Source organism: Poecilia mexicana, unplaced genomic scaffold (genome assembly GCF_051168715.1).
Source record: "Poecilia mexicana isolate PSO_F unplaced genomic scaffold, ASM5116871v1 scaffold_11, whole genome shotgun sequence".
Lineage (NCBI taxonomy): Eukaryota > Metazoa > Chordata > Actinopteri > Cyprinodontiformes > Poeciliidae > Poecilia > Poecilia mexicana.
The window spans coordinates 12611871-12632831 of NW_028263380.1; the positions used below are offsets into that span (position 1 = coordinate 12611871).

The 20961-nt window shown below is 39.6% G+C and overlaps 1 protein-coding gene across 2 annotated transcripts; it reads right to left on the bottom strand.

Moving 5' to 3' along the window:
• Positions 1 to 335: 335 nt before the first annotated feature.
• On the bottom strand, positions 336 to 20665 carry pdcd6ip (programmed cell death 6 interacting protein). 2 transcript variants are annotated; one of them, XM_014987683.2, is made up of 18 exons: positions 20337 to 20665; positions 17539 to 17593; positions 17376 to 17445; positions 16521 to 16648; positions 14449 to 14602; positions 13272 to 13372; positions 11345 to 11476; positions 11003 to 11225; positions 7786 to 7909; positions 7119 to 7296; positions 5675 to 5786; positions 5380 to 5549; positions 4774 to 5022; positions 3775 to 3909; positions 3563 to 3657; positions 2578 to 2701; positions 2279 to 2487; positions 336 to 1391 (listed from the first exon to the last, which is right to left on the bottom strand). In XM_014987683.2, exons 1-18 carry the CDS (start codon positions 20558 to 20560, stop codon positions 1202 to 1204), a joined length of 2673 nt encoding a protein of 890 aa, XP_014843169.2. In that variant the 5' UTR covers positions 20561 to 20665; the 3' UTR covers positions 336 to 1201. The 2 variants fall into 2 exon arrangements, with proteins under 2 accessions (XP_014843169.2, XP_014843170.2); XM_014987684.2 differs by having other exon boundaries at positions 11345 to 11461; positions 20337 to 20664.
• Positions 20666 to 20961: the final 296 nt, after the last annotated feature.

Below are 20961 nucleotides of genomic sequence, written 5' to 3' on the forward strand. Positions count from 1 at the left end.
TTTGTTGCTTCAATTAAACTACCCACAATCCTTTTCTGCATCACAATCACATGACCAAACAAACTCCACATGTCTGAGCCAATCGCCTCCTCCTCCAGAAACAAATAGGACGGAAATAAATAAATACTGGCTGTTAACATCGGCTCAGTTTTATCGAAATGAGACCGAAATGCTAAAAAATTACTACGGTAATACCGATACTGGCGCCAATATTTTGTGCCTCCCTAATATAAAACGAATGAAATTCCCACCAACAGTGAGCGAAGTTAAATTCAGACCAGCCTTGTTCCTCATCCAAAACACATAAAGCATGTAAAGATACACAAACCTCCGACTGGTTGTTGTCTTTTTTTTAATCACATTAGAGCTGAAGAATAAAAATAAAAACATAGCATGAGATGGCAGCACACAGATGTTTTTAGTTAACCACATACAGAGTTTTATTTATACATATATTTATATAATAATCATCATCTCTCCCACTTGTACAGCCTCTGATTGTAACACAGAAATAAACCCACATTCCCTGGGCGAAGGAAAGAAAACAGAAAGGTCATCCGTCATCACCTACAGTAGAAAAACCTACAGGGCTATCTGCTTTTATACATGAGTGAGGCATCAGTATTCATTACAAAAATAGGATTATAGTTGGTAGAGAAGCAGTGAAGTTTGATTAACTGGGCGAGGGAGTGACTCGAAATGACCACTCACCCAGACAATAAAGACTACCCTTCCAAACCAGGAGCCTATCAGAGATTCGTCCATGAGTGTTCGTACAGCAGTCCAGCTCATTCAAGGAGTCAGTATCGGTGGGAACGGGTTAGAGTTTAAATTAATCAACTAAAACGCTGGAAAAGAGAACAGAAGAAAAGTAAACCTCAGGAGGAAAGTGGCTGGGATTAGTGGAGCGCAGAAAGACAAACTAGTTTAGAAAAAGTGCCGTTCAAAAACTGGAGAAAAAAAAAAAGGCAAAATTAAACAAAAAGGGGATTTGAAATTACTAAAGTTAAGAATTTTATTTGGAAAAAAGTGCAAAGCAGCTCTGAGGTCCCCTGTCCTGCAGCTGCTGTTGGTGAGAAAAAACAAACAAACTAAAGTTTAAGATGAAGAGGGGATGATTGAAATGAAGTGTTATTGCTGAGGATATTTTTTATTTGGTGTTAACATGTGAGAAGAGGAATGAGGGGGATGAAGAGCAGAGTTATTGTTGGGGGTAGTAGGGCTGCTGCTGGGGGGGCTGCTGTGGGTAGCCAGGGTAGGGCTGTCCTGCAGGGGGCGCTCCGGGGTATCCGCCCTGCCCCGGGGCGGCCTGGTAGGGCATGTAGGGCATGTTGGGCATGTTGTACTGGCCATAAGTGTAGGGGTTGTAGCCCATAGGCATCTGGTAGAATCTGCAGCGACAAAACACAAGACAAGGTGAGATGTGTTTGAGAAACGTCAACATACTGCAGTAATTCAGAACCAAAATATGTTTAAAATGAAGAAATGTCGTCAATAACACCTGAAACTTGTTTCATTACATATTTTTTCTTAAAGTTATTTTTAAAAATTTCTGGAAATGAAGTTTATTACTTCTAAGAGTTGAGAATATTGTTAAAGGTGATGCATTACGCTTCCTTGAACAGGTTAGGGTGGGTCTATGGGCTATAAAAAAAACCAAATCAAACAAACATGTTCATCACATTTCTGAAAAAAAAAGTTAGATAATGAAGTTTTAGTCTGCTCAGTTCTGCCCATTTTGATCTCCTATAAGAAGCCTATAGCCTTCTTATAGGAGGCTATAAGAAGACATTTACGCTCGCACATGAAAACGGCTGCAAACAGATGCACATTTATACAACCATACATTTTTGAAAAGCAGAAGTGAAGCCTCCTGCACAAACAACAAGAAAGCAGAAAGTGGTTTCTGAATGGTGAGTCAATAACAAAACACTCGTCTTTTCCAGCAGCCATTGTACAGCAGTAAAACCAGCTGACCACTTCTGCTCGAGTCCCACTTGGGTTGCTGGGTAACAGGTTGCTAGGTAACAATGCAGATTCTTTTAAAGGGCAAATTTTTCACACACCAAAAAGCATCAACTTATTGCCAAAAAACAGATGGATAGTTTTAAACGCTTTGCCTGTTTTAAAAGAAGTCGACCCAACTGGAAGTAAAATAATTATGAAAACAAATCTATTTTGCAAAACAGCCTCCCTTTAAAATAATTAAACTCTGACATCTGGTTCAATTTTCCAACTAATTTTGATCATTCTTATGTTGGAAATAAGAAAAACTCACCCTTGGTAGCCTTGGTAGGTGGGATAAGGTGGTCCTTGTGCCTGTGAGGGAGGGGCCATAGGTGGAGGGTTACTGGTAGGAGGCCCAGTGGGTGTTGGTGTGGCGGGGGTGGCGGAGGCTGCCTGGGGGGTGAAGCTGGGTGGAGGTGGCCTGGAGGGAGGCTGAGGTTTTTGCTGGGGCTGCTGCTGGACTTGCTGAGGTTGCTGGGCCTAGAGTAAGAAACAAACAGAGGAATTAGAACGTCAGGGCGAGGATACGTCAAAGGTGGACTTGGCCGTTATTAGCTTGTGATTCCTTACAAAGACGGTTCTGGGAGCAGGGGTCGGACCCGGGGCGGGAGCTGGGGCTGCCGGTGTGGACTGGTAGGCGGGAACGTTGAAGTTTGGAGCACTGGGCTCTCGGGCGATGCTCTGCTGCAACTCCCTGAAACGGGAAGTAAAGCGTTACGATGAGCTCTCTGCTGGGACGTCTCCAGCAAGGCTTTTACCGAGTTGGGCCGTCATAAACAAAACGTGCAAAAACTCCATAATTCTCCACCATATTTGGACAACTATGAAAATAGAAAGTTTAGTAATGACAGATATTTCCACATCAGAAAGAAAGGATGTAGAGAATGTCTGGAAATGTAAACTCTTTCCAAATTCACTTCTCGAGACCTAGAAAACAGTTCCAGGATTAGGCCTGTTGAAATAAGTAATACACCAATTAATCAATTAACCACATGATAAAGAAAAAAAAGCTAAATCATTTCCATTCACAGGATTTATTGTTTTTTCTTTTTCCTTTCTTTTGACCAAAAGTCTTCAGTCTGGTGAATTTAGTCTCTTTATTTGAAGGACAACTTTTTTATTTATTTATTTTTTTTTGCAGATTTTATTTAATTTTTTCAGCTGTGTTGTTTATTTATTTTGGATATGACATGACATGTCTTATAGCTCCAGTGTTAAATGTTCATTAGAATTCAAAGAGTATTGATTTTTGGGAATGTGCTCTTGCATTATTATGCCATTACTATTATGATACTTGAAAATGGTTTGAAAACAACAATATTATCGTTTATTGCAACAACCTCTGGGACAATTTAATTTATGAAATATTTGTTACAATAACAGGTAACAAATATTGTCATTTGGTCCATTTTAAAGAAGACAAAGTCTCTCACTTTGTTTTAGCTTGAAGTTAAAAATGTACAAATATGACAGCCAGAACACAAGAAGCTTCGTGCTCCTGTTCACGCTCTGCTTTCTCTGCCAGCAGTCATGAAACGCTCCAGTGAGTACGTACTTGAGCAGCTCATCACGCTCCGTCTTGCGAGCGAAAACGATGTCGCTGCATTTGTTCTGGAACTTGAGCAGGATTTCTGTCAAGTCGTTGTAGAACTGAGGAGAGACAAAGAGGGAGAACAAAGATAAGCGACCCGGTTTGAAGAGAACGAGAAACAACGGCGCGACGAGCGTCGCCGCGGTCGGCGTGTGCGGACGCCGCGGAGCGGGCACCTTGGTGCCTTCGCGCAGGTTGTTGCAGATCTCGACGTAGCTGTCGTGAGCGGAAGCCAGTTTCTTCAGGACCTCCTCCCTCTGGTTGGCCTCGTTGTTGGACTGCTTCAGGCTGCTGAACTCCTGGTGGGCCGTCTGGGGAAGCAGCCAGACACAATCAGAGCCATCAATCTGGAGGTGAGCGCCTCTCACCACAGCTATTTATACAGGTCCCTGCAGATTACGCTGCAGAAACATTTTTAAAGTTTCTGCACCTGTACTTTAAAATGCTTACACGGATTTCTTTTTGTTTTACAGGTTCCAGCAGGAAGATAAGCTTTTTAAACTGTTTGTTTTAGCAACAGAGAACAATGCAGGCATGTGGCAATGAAGCAAAAGCAACATCAACCTGATTGCAACTAGCAATTATTTTAGTAATCAATTAATCTATTGTTTATTTTGACAACTGGATGAAAAAAATGACACATTCTGCAGATTTTTACGCAATATTAGAAATACATAAAAAATTAAAACAATTACATTTCTTTTTGAAATAAGAAAAACATTTTACTGTCTAAAATGCAAAACCATCTGCATTACTTTACTCTAAGCTTGATTGTGGCAAAGGATACATCAAAAGCCAAAAAAAAAACATCAACTGGTAAAAAATCTCAGGCTTTTCTGCTCGACTTATCAATGAAGCGGAGGGTTGATATGCTGATACTTTTGTTGATTAACCAATTAATAACTAGAAAGAAAAAGAGGATTACAAGGTGGGTTTTTTGCTCAATTTGAACCAGGTACCACTTGAGTTTTGGGTAACTTTTAATCTTAAAGGAATAATGCATGTTTTTTCTTTACATTTTTGGCTTAGTTACTGCTCTGGATATGTTGTTCTCTCAGAAAACGGCCTCTTATTTTTAAGTTCGTACACTCCAGTTAATCAATTACTATATCGGTTGACGATTATTTAAATAATCGATTGATCCGATTAATCGCTTCAGCCCGATTGGAGCGTACCTGAACTTGCCCCAGCAGCTCTTCCTGCTTGGAGAGGCTGGCCGACACTTTCTGGTTGTAGCTCCCGTACGACTGGTCGAGCTGGGAGAGCGACAGCTGCTCCTCGTTTATGGCTCCGTCCTGGGCGAGCGCCTTCAGGAAGGTGGTCGACATGTCGAACGTCACGGCTTTGATTTCCCCCTCCAGCGTCTCTCTCTCTTTCTTCACCTCGTCCAGCTGGGCCAGCAGGGAGCGCAGCACGTTCACGACCTGCAGACGGACAGGAAGGCGTTTTTATCAATCCGACCACCCGGCTCTATCAGGACGGCTGCAGACCGCAGCACGTCAACACCTTGTCTTTTTCCCCTAAGCAGGGCAACATTGTAGCTGGAGAGACGTGCACTTCTTCCCTTTGCTCTTTCTCAGTTCTGCTTGCTAAGTTGTTTAAGCTCCCCAGCGACACACAATGCCAAGTCAGCAAACAATATGAAAAATGGGTCGGAAAAGGCCATAAAGCACACAATGTCCTCAGGGTTTACACAGAAACTGCCTGACAGTCCTTAAAAACTAACCAGAATTATAGAAACGAAAGTTTGGCATCACGCAGTGTAAAGAGGACAGACAGACCTCGCTGCCCTGCAGAGTCCTGGTGGGGTTGGCCGAGGGGATGGCGGCGTTCAGCTCGTTCTCTGGTTTACACAGCAGGGCGATCATGTCGCACTGGGCGTTGTAGCGGTCCCTGACCACCTGGTCGGCCTGCACTGCCTTGTCCAGGATGTTGCGGAAGTTGGTGCCCTCTAGGAGAAGGGAGAGAGTTGGGGAAAGGAAGGGAGACAAGAGAAGAGAAGCACGAGTGAATGAGAGGTCACAAAGAAAAGAAGAGGAGTTTGGAGAGCGTAGAGCGAAGGTGATGGAGGCGGACCTGCACGAAGCGGCTTGTACAGATCTCCAGATGGGGTTCTGTTCCAGCGCTGGTTGAACTTGCTTCTCAGCTCGTTGTCTGTCGTCTCCTCATCGTCAAGCATTTTCAAAGACTGAAACATAAAAGCAGACTTTACCATCATAAAAATATATATATAAAAAAATAAATATAACATTCCTCCATGTACAGTATCTTGCTAAAACATTTCAAGGTTTCTGCAGGTTTTACAGACTCAAGTGTAAGACTTCCAGGGAAGTGAAGGAAATTAAAGACAGAAATGTTTGAAGTTTAATCTGTCCACAACTTTATTCCTGTCTGCTGCAGTCCTTCATCTGCATGAAGCTCAGGGTCTCTAATGTTCTCCAACAAACCACTGCCTTTCTACTGAGATGACGTCACACACTGGTGGACTATTAGCTACCCATGTTTTCCACAAGGTAAAGCGCTAGAGAACTGACTATGAATGCAAATCAGAACTTCCTAGATTTAATCTGCAGAAAGTTTTAAAAGCCATCCATTCATTTCTAATCACTTCATAATTGTGCACTATTTTGTATTGATCTATTACATAAAATCAGAATAAAATATACTGAAGTTTGTGGTTGAAACCTGATAAAATGTGATTTTTGTTCCCAAGGCAGTGCAATCCCAACTGCTTTTGACGGAAACTCGTTTCTAGCTGCATCTCTAGCAAACTGATTGAAAGTTGCTTGAACAATTTATGACAGAAATTTTTAATTTCTGAGATTTTCACAGATGCACAGGAATATTTTTAGCAGGAGATGGAAATTTGTAAAAGTTGTGTGTTACTTTCTTTGCGTAGATATTCAACTATTTGCAGGATGGCATTTGTCTGTTAAAAAAGCTAAGATTTTTCACACATAAATTTAAAAAAGATTTAAAAAATTATGGCATTTTAACTTTTAATTTACACTCCTTGTACTTTAAAACCCGTTAAGGGGATTTATTTTTTTATTTTTTTTATTTTCGTTTTTGGCTTAGACTTTTCAACTTCGACTACAAACCTGGAAGCTGAACGTGTTTTATGTTTTCCTCCCATCTGTTTAATTGTTTGTGAGCAAGATGTTAAAAACACGCTGGCTGGAGATGATAAGACTGATCGTCCTTGGCCCAGAGATCAGTGGATTAAATTCTGCGATGATTCTGATCTGGGACTCACGCCATTCGGAATGATTCTGAGTTTTTGGTATTAATTTGCTTTTCTGGCAGCCTTGGCAGAGACCGCCAGCAACTGACGCCGTCCAAGCCAGCTATTAAAGAAAATTACATTCTCATGCTGCTTTCAAGAAAGCAAAGCCATATGGCAAACATGCTGTCTGAAGCCTGCAGTCCTAAAAGTCTCTTTACTTTCAGAAACAGATTTGGGACTTGAATGAAAGGTGAGACGAGTGCAGTGAAACTGGCTGAGCGTTTTCCCACCGACCTCGTCCAGGATCTCTCTGTTGCGAGTCAGCAGCTCAGGCAGGTCTCTGATGAGCTTCTCGATGTTCTGCAGTCCTCCTTGCTGCACGATTGATCTGGACTTCTCAGCAATGGATTGTGGGATAGAGTCTCCAGACAGATCCTCCAGGGCAGCAGGCAGGTTCAGAGAGGCCAACACCCTGACAGAGTTAAAGACGAGCCGTTACCACAGGGCTTTTTTAGTTTTTAATTTTTTAAGTCGAAAGCCACAAGGATGTTGTATTTTGTGGTAACATTTTTAAAACAAACTTTTGTACAATGAATATGAAGGCAAAAAAACTTAGTAAATGGGAATATTTACTAAGAAGATATAAGGCATAAATTTGATCATAAATCAAACATTTATGCATGGAGTTTTTTTCAATTCTTGAATTGAGTTCAGAGGCCGTCAAAAGTTCTCCAGAGGGCCACAAATGGCCCCCAGGCCGTACACTGGACACCTCCTGGTTTAGAGTTTCTAAGAAACATCTCAGGGAAGTGAACTAATAAACAAAAGAGCTTTTATCCGCAGCGTAACAGTACCTGCTGGCCCATCAGGGCGTGAATTATTAATATGCTTACAAACAGTGGTGCGTGATGCTCTGCACAAGTGAATGCAGAGCATCTGAGGGAAACAACCTTCATCGTACCCGTTGCAGAGATTGGTGGCCTCCCTCATCGTTCCCACCAGTCTGTTCACAGTGTCGGCCTTCCTCTGACCGTAGATGCCCATGGATTGCTGAACAGCCATGGGAACCATCTTCTCAAATAGATCTGACGAGAAAAGACAAACAGTTTTAGGCAAATGTATAGCTAAACACATTGCACAAAAGGTTTAAAAACAGGTCTACATAATAGCAGATTGCTACATAAGGCAGCAAAGTTACACAGATATAAGTGCTTCTAGCAGATAAATCTCTAATTGTGACGTTTAACACTCAGGGTTTCCCCCAGAAAACTTGCTAAGCCCGATGGTCGGGGCGTCAAGGCGGTCCACCGTGTTTTTGTATTAAAAGATAAGTTGACAGGAAATGTAAAAGTATTACTGTGTAATTATATGTTACGGGAAAAGATCTCCAGTGAAATGCTATTTAAACCCACAACTAGTATTAAAAACAACAAATTTGCACTTCTGTTTAATCCAAATTAAGTCAGTCGCTCCATCAGGCCCTGTGGCCCCATAAACGCTAATATTTTAAAACAGACCACAGATACATAAATGTAACATTTGTTTATTAAGATTATCAATGCTGTTAAATTTTATTCAATTGTTTAGGCATACATACATATAATGATTTTAAATAGTTTAATATTTAAATACAAGATTTTAAGGAGCTGGCAAGTTTACTTTGTAAAACTTCAAAGAACAATGTTCATAGTTAGATTATTTTGTCACCATAGCAACAATCTGATGCTGTGAGTTTAATCTTTGAATTTACAAATCCAATTTAGTAAACTGCAATTATAACTTATTGCTTTTTAGGCTGGCCAATTAAACTACTCCCTTCTCCCATATTTCACTAAATCTAACACAGAAGCTGTTAGAGGTGCTGACGATTTTAGCAGCTCGAGGGGCCCCTAAATCAAAGTCTGCTCCAGGCCTCATACAGCCTTGGACCGGCCCTGCATGATGAATTAAATCTGCTGCACTACGCAGAAATGCGCAACAAACGGGAGATTTAATTCAATGCTGCTAATGTGGCTTTAGTAGCTCTTCCATTTTGTGTCTGTTGAGTTTTTAATAAGCGTCACAGAAAATATTCTGGTTGGTCGAGTTTATGGGACTCGACCGTGTCTGACGGTCACGAGTTTCTCAGATCTCCGTGCGGCCGCGCGTATTAACTCTAAGTAGACAACACATTTAATATGGTTTAATGCATCGCGTAAACGGAAATATAATAATAAAATAATATAAAATCAGCGTGATGATGAGCTTTCCGCTCTCCTCTCCCAGGAGAGCGGAAACTCCTCACCAGGCTGAACCTGCATGATGAGGTTAGCGCTGCTAGTTATCCACAAACACTCCGGCCAACCGGGACCACAGACATAAACTTTACAGGGAAGACAGACACAGAGCCACACGCTGGGCAGCGTGTTGAGATGCATATAATTGTTTGTTCACAAAGATGAATCATTCTCACCGCTCCACAACGCACCTCTGAATTCGCTACAAGTTATTCCTGCGGTTCACATGGAGCTGCGCAACCAGAGCTAAAGTGCAGAGGCAAAGCGCAGAGGCGCCAGCGATGTGATTGGTCTGCGCGCTGTCGGGTTTAAATGCATAAACTATAAACCTATCTATTATAAACCTATCCTTTAGGAATAAATCTATAAATCTGCTCTGCTAGTGAAATGCTAAGAGCAAAAGTGACGCTGTCAGCCCGGGTTTAAAAAAAAAAAAAATATATATATATATATTTTTTTTATTTTCCCAGAAACGTAAACAAGCAACGCTTAGCCTGGCGGCGGGGCTAGTAAAGCATGGCGGGCCGCCAGGCTTATAATACACTGGGGGAAACCCTGAACACTTATATAACAGAAGTAAAACCATAAATAAAGGTAGTGAGAAACTGAAAAGATACCACAAGAAACACACTTTACAGCAAGTAGCCAACTAGTTTCTGTGATATCTGATTATTCCTGAACCTTTATTTAATCCACATTGGGGGGGCGTCACAAACTTGTAACCACTATGAACTGTGAGGAGTGATGTGGGAAAGCAAAGACAGTAGAAAGTCTGCAGGTGAACAGAGCAGAAACACAAAACGGTGAATTATACTGAATTATCAGCAAATCTGGTGCAGGTAACTGAGGATGGTGCACAACTACTTTGCTTATATTCAAAGCAGTAAATGGATTTAGACGGCAACACAGAGCCGAGCCAGATGGAGGGAAAATCCTAAACAAGTTGTGCAGGTTTCTTTCAGTTCAATGCTGAAGGTTGTAACTCTTAACACGTTTTGGTTCTGCAATCCCAGCTCAGCGATTTTAAAGCATCACACAGAGCCGGTGATCTCAGTGGACCGACTCTTATTATGAAGGAAGAAAATAATGTCTGAAGTTCAAAGTTTGGTCTCAAACTCATGTTCTTTATTATTAAATACTTACAGATCCAGCTACATTTCGTCCCTTCCTAAAATAATTGCCTAAGTCTTTTACCTTTTTTTTTTTTTTTTTTTTTGCCTAAAACATCTTTTGGGAACAAAATGTGGTGATTTTCTAAAAAGGACTCAGGCCCATTATTTTAGGAAGGTGACTATATAAATTTGGACTGAAACAATTAATCTCGATTAATTGTGATTAACTGATTATTGAAATAATCATCAATTAACTTAGTAAATTGATTAATCATTAACTAGAGTATACAAACTCAAAAAAAGATCAGAGTCAGAGAAGCAATTAAGCCAAAACTATACAGAGATATACATTTAAAATGACAAAAACCTTAATCTTTAATCAGGATCAACACAAAACTCCTTAAGGAGCATAGTTTAAGCTTCACCTGGTTCAAATTCATCAAGCACCTTTTGCTATGCAAATATTAATGCAAAAAAAAAAAAAATTATAAAAAGATCAGTCCCACACACCACTGATGTTAAATCAAGCAGAAAGGGATGAACTCAGATGAATCCTTTGCTACAAATGATCAGGTGTTCTCTAAAGGAAACTTTCTATTGCATTGTTGGCAATAAACTGTTTATTTTCTTAATTATTTTCATTTTTTATGCATTCCTAGTATTGTATAAAAAGATTTAAATGAAAAATCTACAGAATGCACCAATGTTTTCATCTGATTAATCTACTGATCGTCTGAGTAATCGATAACTAAAATAATCGTTATTCTCCAATACGGATACACAATCATACCTGTGTATTTCTGGCTGAGTGGAGGTGTGATTGCGGTAGCTTTGACCAGTGCCGCCTTGCCGATGTGCTCCAGGTCTTTGACTTCGGGAACGCGGTCGTGGTAGATGAAGTCGTTGTCTTTCTTGGCGGCAGTGAGCGCTCGGTTGATCTTGTCACTCAGGTCCTTCACGCTCACGTATTCGTCGTAGCGAGACGCGACGGTCTTCACCAGCTCTGCTGCGTGCTACAGGGTTAGACAATTAGCTTCATAAATATAATGCTAACTTTGTTCCTCATGTTTTCTTTTTGCTTAATTGCTTACAGCATGTTGACAAAAGCAAGCTTTGGTTAAATTTTGTTTACCTGCAGACGAGCAATTTCCTCCCCAAAACGCTTCTTCTGCTTGGCGAGGATGCTCTGATGCAGCTCGGCGTTGGCCTGCATGATGCAGTGCTTGGCTGCCAGCACCGGCAGCACTTCCTGAAAATAAAAATACTGACCAGGGAGAGGCAACCACAGAGCAACACGCAGGCACACAAACATGAATATGCGCACACACACACACACGTGCGTGACAGCAGGGGGCAACCAAAAGGAGAGAAACCCACACCAGCAAGGTCAAATCACAATCGGCATCGTGACAGCCAAATCACAAGTAGGCACGAGCAGCGAGGGGGCGTGCAAACATGGCAGAGCACGACACAAGCACACAGACGTACAGACAACGAGGGCCGCCACCAACACGAGGGATGCAGGAGAGAAAAAAAAAAAAAAAAAGACAACGGGAGAGAGAAACAGAAGAGGCCATGAGTGTTTAACCTTTCAGCAGAAGCTGCTACACCTCAAAGAAACACCCAACAACTCTTCATGTTTGTGTGTTATTGAGACTTTCAGCCACAACACAGACACTGCTCTCTGAGCTTGGCTTTACAGACCAGGTTAAAGTCATAAAACTCAAGATAGAGAGAAGTGGATTTCATCTTCACTTAAAAAACTATTACAAACAGAAACACCATAATCTATTTTTGGCATCAAAGGAAAAATATTAAACTATGCAGAAAATGTATTTAATCAAAGTTAGTTTATTTTTTTGTTTATAACTTCACAAAGCTCATTATAAATTATAATTTTGGATTGATTTGCTAAACACTGAGCAGTAGTTGGATAAAATAATCCAGAGTAAAGTCTGAGATGAGATTATTAAGGTATGCTAACCTGTAAAAAAAAAAAAAAAAAATGGTTTAGGACTTAAAAACATTTATTTTAATTACTTAATTGCAGCAAAATGAACTGGAAGTTAAACGCTGTGTGAAGTAGAGTTTAACGAGTAACTGTCAGATGTCCCAGTGCAAGTGAATGCAGCACATAATGATGTGCAGCGCTTCCCCTCCAGGGAGAGAAGACAGCCAAGCACAGCAGCCTACTGTTTAATGACTGTAACAGACACCCCTCCTCCACATGTTGCTGTTTGTAAAAGAAAAAACAATGACATGTATATTCTCCGGGATAGACGTTAAAGAACGACTCAAAATAAACAAACAATAAATAAATGTTATGGACGGCATATTTACAGCTGTACTAACTAGAATATTACTTATTTTCTGGAATCAACACTGTGAAATCAAGTTATTGTTACTAAAAGCTTTCAAGGATTTCATAAAGCCTTAAGCCTAGTTCTAATAAAAATAAATTCTCTAAGCATCTTCCAGTAGAAACTGGAGCTCACAAAGTTAAAGACGACTAACTTTCTGACAATAAATACGCCATTAAAATATGAAATGCAATTAAAATGCATCATTTGTGCCACTAATTAATTTAATTAGTTACTCTGCTTAAGTAGAATAATACAGATTGGTATGTACACACACACACACATATATATATATATATTATATATATATATATATATATATATATACCAATCTGTGATTAAAACTGACTAATTTTAAAATATTGAACAGCTTTTTTAAATTTCAATTCACTTGACCTTCAAAATAAAAGCTTGCAGCATGAAGCTTTGCATTTTTTTTAAGCTGCTCATGATTTGACGGTGAGAAATCAGAAAGAAAACAGCTCAGGTTTGGTTTAGTTAAAACCGACCAATAACAGTGAAAACAGGATGAAAAAGGACCAATGAGAACAGAGAGTCTAGAACAGCCCCACAACCCGCCTCACACGAACAAGAACAACCTGACACACAAAATCCGTCACACAGAGTCCAACGTCTGCACGTCTTCGTCGGCCGTCTAAGCGGTTACGCCGTGCGACTCCGGTCGATCTGGAAGCTTACCTTTGGAAGGTTGTCTTTGTACTGACACTGCTTGAAGGCTTCGCCGTAAAAATCTGCGGCCTGATTGGCCAGCTTTGCGATCACAGCGTCTTTCATCCGGTCTGTCGGGCAAGCAAAAACGTTTTACAGTCAACGAACAAAAACCAGATATTAGGATTCTCAGGAGGAGCTCCACTTATAAGTAAAAACAAAAACGTATATAGTAGAGCTGAAACAATCAGATTAACTGATTAAGATAATTCTCAACTAGTTTAGTAATCGAACAATCGCTAACTGGAGTTAAAAAAAAGAAGACTAAAATATGTCATTTAAAAAAACACTATCAGAGCAGTAATTAAGCTAAGATTTAAGATGGGGGGGGAAACCTCTCTCCATGTACATGTTCTACCAGAAACTTCTCAAATTTTAACTTCACCTGGTTCACATGTTAATTTTAAAAGTATTTAACTGCAGGGGAATCCTTTGCAACAAATGAACTCCCATACACTAAAGGAATACCTTTGCTTTTCAGGCAACAAAATGTTTATTTTCTCATTTCACAAAGGGATTGATTAATTTGTAGTTGGTTTTTTTTTTTTGCCACGTTTTATCCATTTACAAAGACCTGCAGAATGTGCCAATTACTTTTTAATCCAATTACTCGATAAATTGCAAGAATAATCAATAGAATACTCGATTACTTAAATAATTGCTTTTGATCAGCCGTATTGTAAAACTACTACAATTCTCTGCCTGTCCAAACTAACACATGCATTGTCTCATCACAGAGCAAAAACTAATTTACGAGTAAAACGTGAACTCGGCAGATTACGTATATTTTTAGAAAGAGGACTGACTTCCTGGTGTAACGTTAAAAAAACACTTTTATATAAACGTCTAACGAGCAGCTCTGCAGACAGAATCGGGGCAGAATCTGTGTGCAGCCTGGATCAAAACAGCCTTAGAAATTAATCAAGACAATAAAAATGCAGAGCTGCGTAATTAGAGAATTGCAAAGTTTGCTGTACTTGGTAAAAAAATAAAATAAAATAAGTGCAAGTTACTTTGTGATGCACATTTAAAAAAGTGCAACAGGAGTTAAAATGTGCTGGGACATCTAAAAAAATAAAGGAAGAAAAAAAAATAACTGAACAGCAGCAGTAGAAAAGCAGTGAGGTGTCAGTCTGGCCTTCAGTACCTGAAGTGGCTTTGAGGAAGAAAACCTCCTGGGCCTGGGCCAGCATGATGGTGCTCAGAGTTCCTACAGTCTCAGGACAGATGTCCATGGTCGGCTCTCTGCTCAGCGCAGACAGCACTGTGTCCTTGATGTGACTAAACGCTCCACTGGCCAGCTGGACGAACACATCGAGATCGGGGTCAGATTTTAAAATTACAACTTTCTGCAGCTCAAACAACTCATTTCAGGAGGAGTACAGTAACTGGAAATCAGCAGCCGATCGCAGTCGGCACATTTTCAGCTTGATCCAACACATCTCGCGTCAAATCTAGTTGAAAACTTTAAAAATCCAACCCTTTTCCTCCCGTTAGTGAACGCATCTTCCATAAATGTCACTGGGTGGCACTGTCAACAACACTCCTGCTTTTACAGAGGGAGGAAGAGTCAAAGACTCAAACAACAAGAGTCTTATTTGATGTTTTTTTCAGTAACATGGTGAAACATGTCGGTGAGAATGAGAGAGAGACTTTTTAACCTGAATCAAATGGATGCATTTCTTCAGCGTTTCATCTTACGTTTAAGAGTTATTCATTTGATTGAGGTGTGTTGGAGAAGGTCTGCATCAAAAGGTTTCAGGATATATTAGCTTTTGGAAAGAAAATTAGCAGGACTGTGTGGAACTGCAGGCAGGAGGGGAAAAGCAGCCATTTGAATCAGATGTGTTGGACTGGGGATAAATCTAGAAGTTGCATATTGTGACCTTGAGGACTGCAGTTTGAGACTCCTGCTGCAGGGAATACACACCAAAACTGTTTTAATCACTCTAAGCACTAAAAGTTTAAAACATCAAGTTCATATTTTGTCTTTGTTTTAAAATAAAAATGGTGGCATTACATCTGCTCCTAAATATTTATTAACTCAAGGAAGGAATCCAAAATAATATTCTTAAAAGCTATTCTTGTATCTTTTTACCTTATGGTTCCTAAAGCAAAACTGGCATCAAGAGTAAAGCTACATAATTTTTGGAGTGAAATAATAATTGGCAAATATTTTTCCAAGTGTTATGAACTTGTAGTTTTCTTTTGCCAATGCAATACTTAGCCAGTTGGACAGAGTCTCGTGGCAGCAGATGCTCACATCACAAATAAATGGCACTGCCCAAAATACTGAAGGTCACAGAGTGATGAAATCACAGATGGAAAAAAAAAAACAGGCAGATATCACAACTGAAATCACCACTAAAATATTTGCAATTATCACCAATGTAAGATTTTCGAATACTATGCAATCTTTGTGAACGGCTCAAAGTTTTTCCAAAGATTTTTTTTGTAAAAATCAGCTATTAAATTGCAATCAGTGCATCTCCAAGTTCCCAACTTCTGGGACAAATACAAGGACCGCCCACTAACAAGGTGTGACTCCCTGCAGCAGTAACTTACCTGGATGACCTTCAGTGAAACTAAACAAAAAAAACAACAACTGTTTTTATAACTGAAGTAGTAAAAAGCTTTCTGGGATCTTTTAGAATATATAGTTGCTAAAATCCTCCTCAGTTAAAAAAAAAAAAAAGAAAAGAAAAAAGAGATGCCTTACCGAATGGGATTTTATTGATCACCGGACATTCTTTTAAAAACTAATATAGCTGATTGAACCCACTGTGTCCAAATTATAACAAGTAACTTGGGGTTGGTTGACTCCAGTCCTCAAGAGGTTGGGCCCTGGCATACTTTAGATGTACCCCTGAATTATATGAACGGTTCTTTAGCTCTCTCTGGGAACCTGGTGAAGTGCTGAGAAGGTAATTCAGCCGTACGGCTCATCTGCATTGCAGCAGGGACAAAAATAAGGATGCTGGTTCTTGAGGGCTGGAGTTGGCCACCGCTGAAAAACTATTAAAGTTGTGCAACATCAGCAGTTCTGCTGTTGTGTTTCTTTATGGGTTAAAACCTCTGTCTCATGAGGCTGGGTTATGAAACGGTTCAACAATATTTCTTTACTCTCGTATATTTAAGTACGAGCTTCCAAAAATATAAAACTACACACACACACACACACAAAAAAGAAACAAAAAAATAAAATACTACTGCACAGACCTGATAGTATTTAGCGGCAGCTTTGAGACACTCGTCGTTGTCAATGTTCTGCTCTGTGGCGATCTGACTGGCCAGAGCTGCACAGTTGAACAACACGCACGTCTTCTCGTAACCCAAACTGGCCAGAGCTGCAACACAAACACAACTGTTAAAGCAAAAATCATCTCTTTTCTTAAACGCATTACATTTATTTCCCAGTAACCTTTTATTTTGATGTCAGAAATCATGAACTTCCTTATTTGACACAACAAAGATTTGTGTGGAGTGGAGCAGTGTCAAACCCCTGACCTCTAGGGAAATATTTAGATGGCGTCTCTGCCAAAACACTCAAATCCCATAATTAGGTCATTAGCAGGACTCTATTGAGCTCGACTGCTTGCTGAGGAGGAAACTTGGTCCTTGAGCCCTTAAGGACTGGAATTTGACACCACTGTGTGGGCCAAAGTTCACCGATTCAGGTGGGAATCGGTGGGAAAAGACCGATTCATGATGCAGTCATGAATCGGTCTTTAATAATTCACCAACAGGAACAAAACGTTCAAATGATGACAGAGTTGGGACATCAGAGAGGAACAATGTTTACAACGAAAGATTTAATACAGTCTTTGCAGCTTTCTTAAGAACACAAACTATTCAGATAAGGTACAAAACATCTTTGGCTATTTTTAGGCTGACTAGGACATCTGATTTCGAGGACAAAGTCAGTGCTGTAAAGCTTTGTTTCTCACAGCATGAAAGACACAAAAAGGGTAACCAAATACAGAAAACCAAATGTGCCACCAGGGCTGAAAATTGAATGCTAATGATTGCCTGTTATTTTCTTGACACAATTATGTTTATTGCAGCATTACTCACAGAGTTTGACGGAGCCACCGAACAGGGATCCTTTATCAAAGGCATCCTTCCATGTGAAGGTTAGGCAGAGCTGCAGAAACAAAAGCAGGCTTTGTTTTTCCAAGTTCCTCTCCATTTAATGAAGCGTTCAGCCCAGAGTCATATGCGCTGCTCAATCAATTACCTGGTTTTCAGAGAAGGGAAACTTGGGCTCAATGGAACACAGTTGATCGTAGTATCTGCGGACAAAAAGAGAAAGCAGAATCAAAACACCACTCGGTTTTACACTGCGTTTTAACCATACAACAAGTCTCAATATTGTTCAAAATAAATAAGATGTAACCTGTAAAACAGCCACGGGCTGACATGTGAGCGTCAGGTTTCATGACTGATAGATGTGACGCAACAGTGGAGTGGTTTGAGGAACTGCTGCAGTTAGGAATCTGACAATGACTCAGGGAAAAAATGACAAAGGAAAAACTTTTGACCTTAGTATATCTGTGAGGTGATGTCAACAGTCTATTTTTAGCTTTGAGATACAGACAGTCAGGGAATCCCCTATCACTGGGTCACCAACCCTTCTTTTCTTAAAGAGTTGTGTGTTTCCAGCACAAACACACACGTAGGGAGCTGTGCGTTCACACAGGAAAACTGAGACGAGGCGTGCCTTGTGGCTGAACTAAAGGGAGAGAGAGAGGGGAAAAAAAATGTCCCAGCAAACACTGGTCACCAGGGTAACACTAAGCAGTCTGTGAAAAGACCCGTCACCGTGACTACGAACGCTGAGGACCGAGGAGCGACAACAGCAGCAGGCGATTCATCGCAGACATGTTAGTCTCAAGAGAACTGCTCATATAAGCATATGTTTACAAAAAATAAAAGTAATTCAGACAAAAGTAACACCTGAATTAAAAAAAACAACTTTAAAACAATAATTTAGTTACTGCTCTAAGTTATTGGCTCTGATCTGTGATTTTCTTTTCTTTATTCACAAATGAGGATAGTCTTGTAATTCTTTTATTTTTAAATGTCAACTACCTGAGTACCTCTTTTAATATGGAATAGTTTTATAAGTTTGTCATTGAAAAAAAAAAGAAAAAAACTGTCAGACCATAAAGTAAACAGGAAGTCTGTGTTGATCAGGAAAAGCCCAATCTGTGTGTCTCTAATTCTACCTCTTAATCCAGTTTATAGAAAAACATCAGGGAAGGAAATAAATTTCAGAGCCAAGATATTGCACATAAAGGTCCGTCACAGATAGCGTGACAGAAGTCATGTGACCAAAAGGTGAGTAATTGCTCTGCACTGCTTCATGTTCGGGGCCTCCCAGTTGTTAACTATAAATAATGTTGAGAAAAATTATGGCGCCAGAAAATAATTTTTAAAAAAGAAACTTCTGGTGGCACATTGGTCCAGAGTAAAATAATATGATCACAAAGTAAAAAACTGGAAGACAATTTGAAATGCAAATACCAACATATACAGCCTGGGCTTTATGTTCAGAGAGTGAGTCAGAACGATCGCTGAAATAAAAAGGGCAAAGGTTTTTTGTATTATAGATGTCTGTTAATATTAAGAAATAGTTTTCAGACAGAAGCAGAGCATCCAGTCACTAATATGAGGCGTCAGTCATTGGGAAAAAAAAAAAAAAAGATCAGCTACACTAAATAACAGAGCAGCTAATAACAATCTGGCCACAAACATGGAGAGGATACAGAGAAACTTTGTTAAAGCCCAGGTGAAGCTTGTGTACACTTCCTTTATGCAAAGAGGCTGGAGCAGGGACATTTTGTTAACCATATCTGACTGATAGGACAGTGAAGGGACTTTCTTTTTTATGCTAATATACACAGTCAGACAGCAACACATCTGTCAGTATTGCTTTAGATTAATTTCTATGGCTAGGCTTTCCACTGACTTATTAAAGATTATATTTTATTACATATTTTAATGTCATTCCTAATTTTCCCCCCCACAAATATTCATAGTCTTCTTGCACATTTAATGTAACATTACTCTCACAGCATTGTGCTATTTCATTGTTAGTTTGCTCTTGTTTAAGTAAATGTAAATAAATTTTAGTTTTCTTTCTTTCTTCCTCTTTTCTTCCTTTATTATTTCTTAGCTTTCTTAAATTTCTTTACATTTATATGCATTTACTTTTCCTTCAATGTCTACCATAGTATATCTCATTGTCTGATTACTTTTTTATAAAATAGTCACCTGTTTTTAATCTTATAGAAAACGTTTTGTGTTGTCCCCCATTGTGTATGAAAAGATGTGTATAAGATTCACTGAGTGAATGTCAAATTTCTGTCCCTGCGTTTCAACTTGAATGAGATTTTGTTTTGTTTGTTATAGTTTTTTTTTTAATTATTTAAGTTTTTGTTTTTTTACTACAATTTTGATTTTTACTAGTTAAATCTTCATGTTTCCATTACAACGTTGACAGTAAAACGTTACTACTGTAAGAGTAAACTGTTTTCCTTTTAATAATTCATTGACCGCCTGGCTGTTGATGTTGACCAGGAATGACTAAGCTTAATGATGAAGGCTGGGGTTTGTATAAAGCTTACACTCACTGAATATTTATTTTGATTTATGTTGTTATTTCTGAGCATTGAGTAATAGCTTCTGTGTATTGTGTTACATGTGGGAGAAGCAGTTCAAGTGAAACGAGCTGTATATGACTTATTTTAACAGAGCATCTAGAACAATGAACTCCTAAATTGACACGGATAATTAAACTTGTTAAAAGTCAACTAGTTTAATTAACTGATATATATTTACTAATCAGTCAGAGACGTCTTACTAGTGTCAATAAATCTGCAGTTGTAGCTTTTTAGCTACCATGTTAGCAGCTAAAAGCTAACCTCTGGGTGCGGCAACTAAGCCAACTCAAGAAGCCAATAGTTAAATGATGTGTCCATTCATTTTGACGTTTATTGTAGTTAATTTTTCTGTTTCTAAGTGAGTTTTTACCTCAGTAAGATTTCCAGGGAGCTCTCGTGTTTGTCGAGCGGCCTTCCCAGCGCGCTCTTGCGGAGCTTGTTCAACTCCTCCACGGCTCGAAGGTACTCTGACTGCTCGTCCCCCGCTGGATACGAGGCTGTAACAAACTTCGACAGCGGCTTCACCAGATCAACCTCGGAGGACTTTTTCAACGGGACTGAAATAAACGCTGCCATTTCGGCCCGTGGACGCATTAAACCAGAAAAGAAACAGGCACCGAGATCTTGAGCAAGGAACACAAACAACGGCCACCGACCCACTTCCTGGATTCTGACAGAGAACGTCAATTACGTCATGGACAACGGTGAGACCCACTGCGCAGACTCAGTAACGTTTTACTAACGCCTGTTTCAACACGCACAAGAAAGGTACAATATATAGCTTAGGACTATAAATATAATATAAATTCAGTATTTCATATGTCAGTGTGAAATATTTGCTTATTTTTTCAGCTTCGTTTTTTTATTTTTTAAAGTAAAAAAAAAAACTAAAAGAGGACACTGGGTGTATAAAATAACAAGTTAAGACAAATGGCCTAAATCCAATATTTAAAGAAAGAAAAAATAATAATAGAGTAAAAAAGGCATCTTTTAAG

Excerpts from the sequence above, each read along its gene's own strand:
- pdcd6ip (XM_014987683.2), bottom strand. The coding sequence starts at position 20,560 with ATGCGTCCACGGGCCGAAATGGCAGCGTTTATTTCAGTCCCGTTGAAA. Across the intron at positions 17,594-20,336 it reads TCCCTGGAAATCTTACTGAG|ATACTACGATCAACTGTGTT; the intron begins GTAAAAACTCAC and ends TTTTGTCCGCAG. Across the intron at positions 7,910-11,002 it reads ACTCAGCCAGAAATACACAG|ATCTATTTGAGAAGATGGTT; the intron begins GTATGATTGTGT and ends TTTTCTCGTCAG.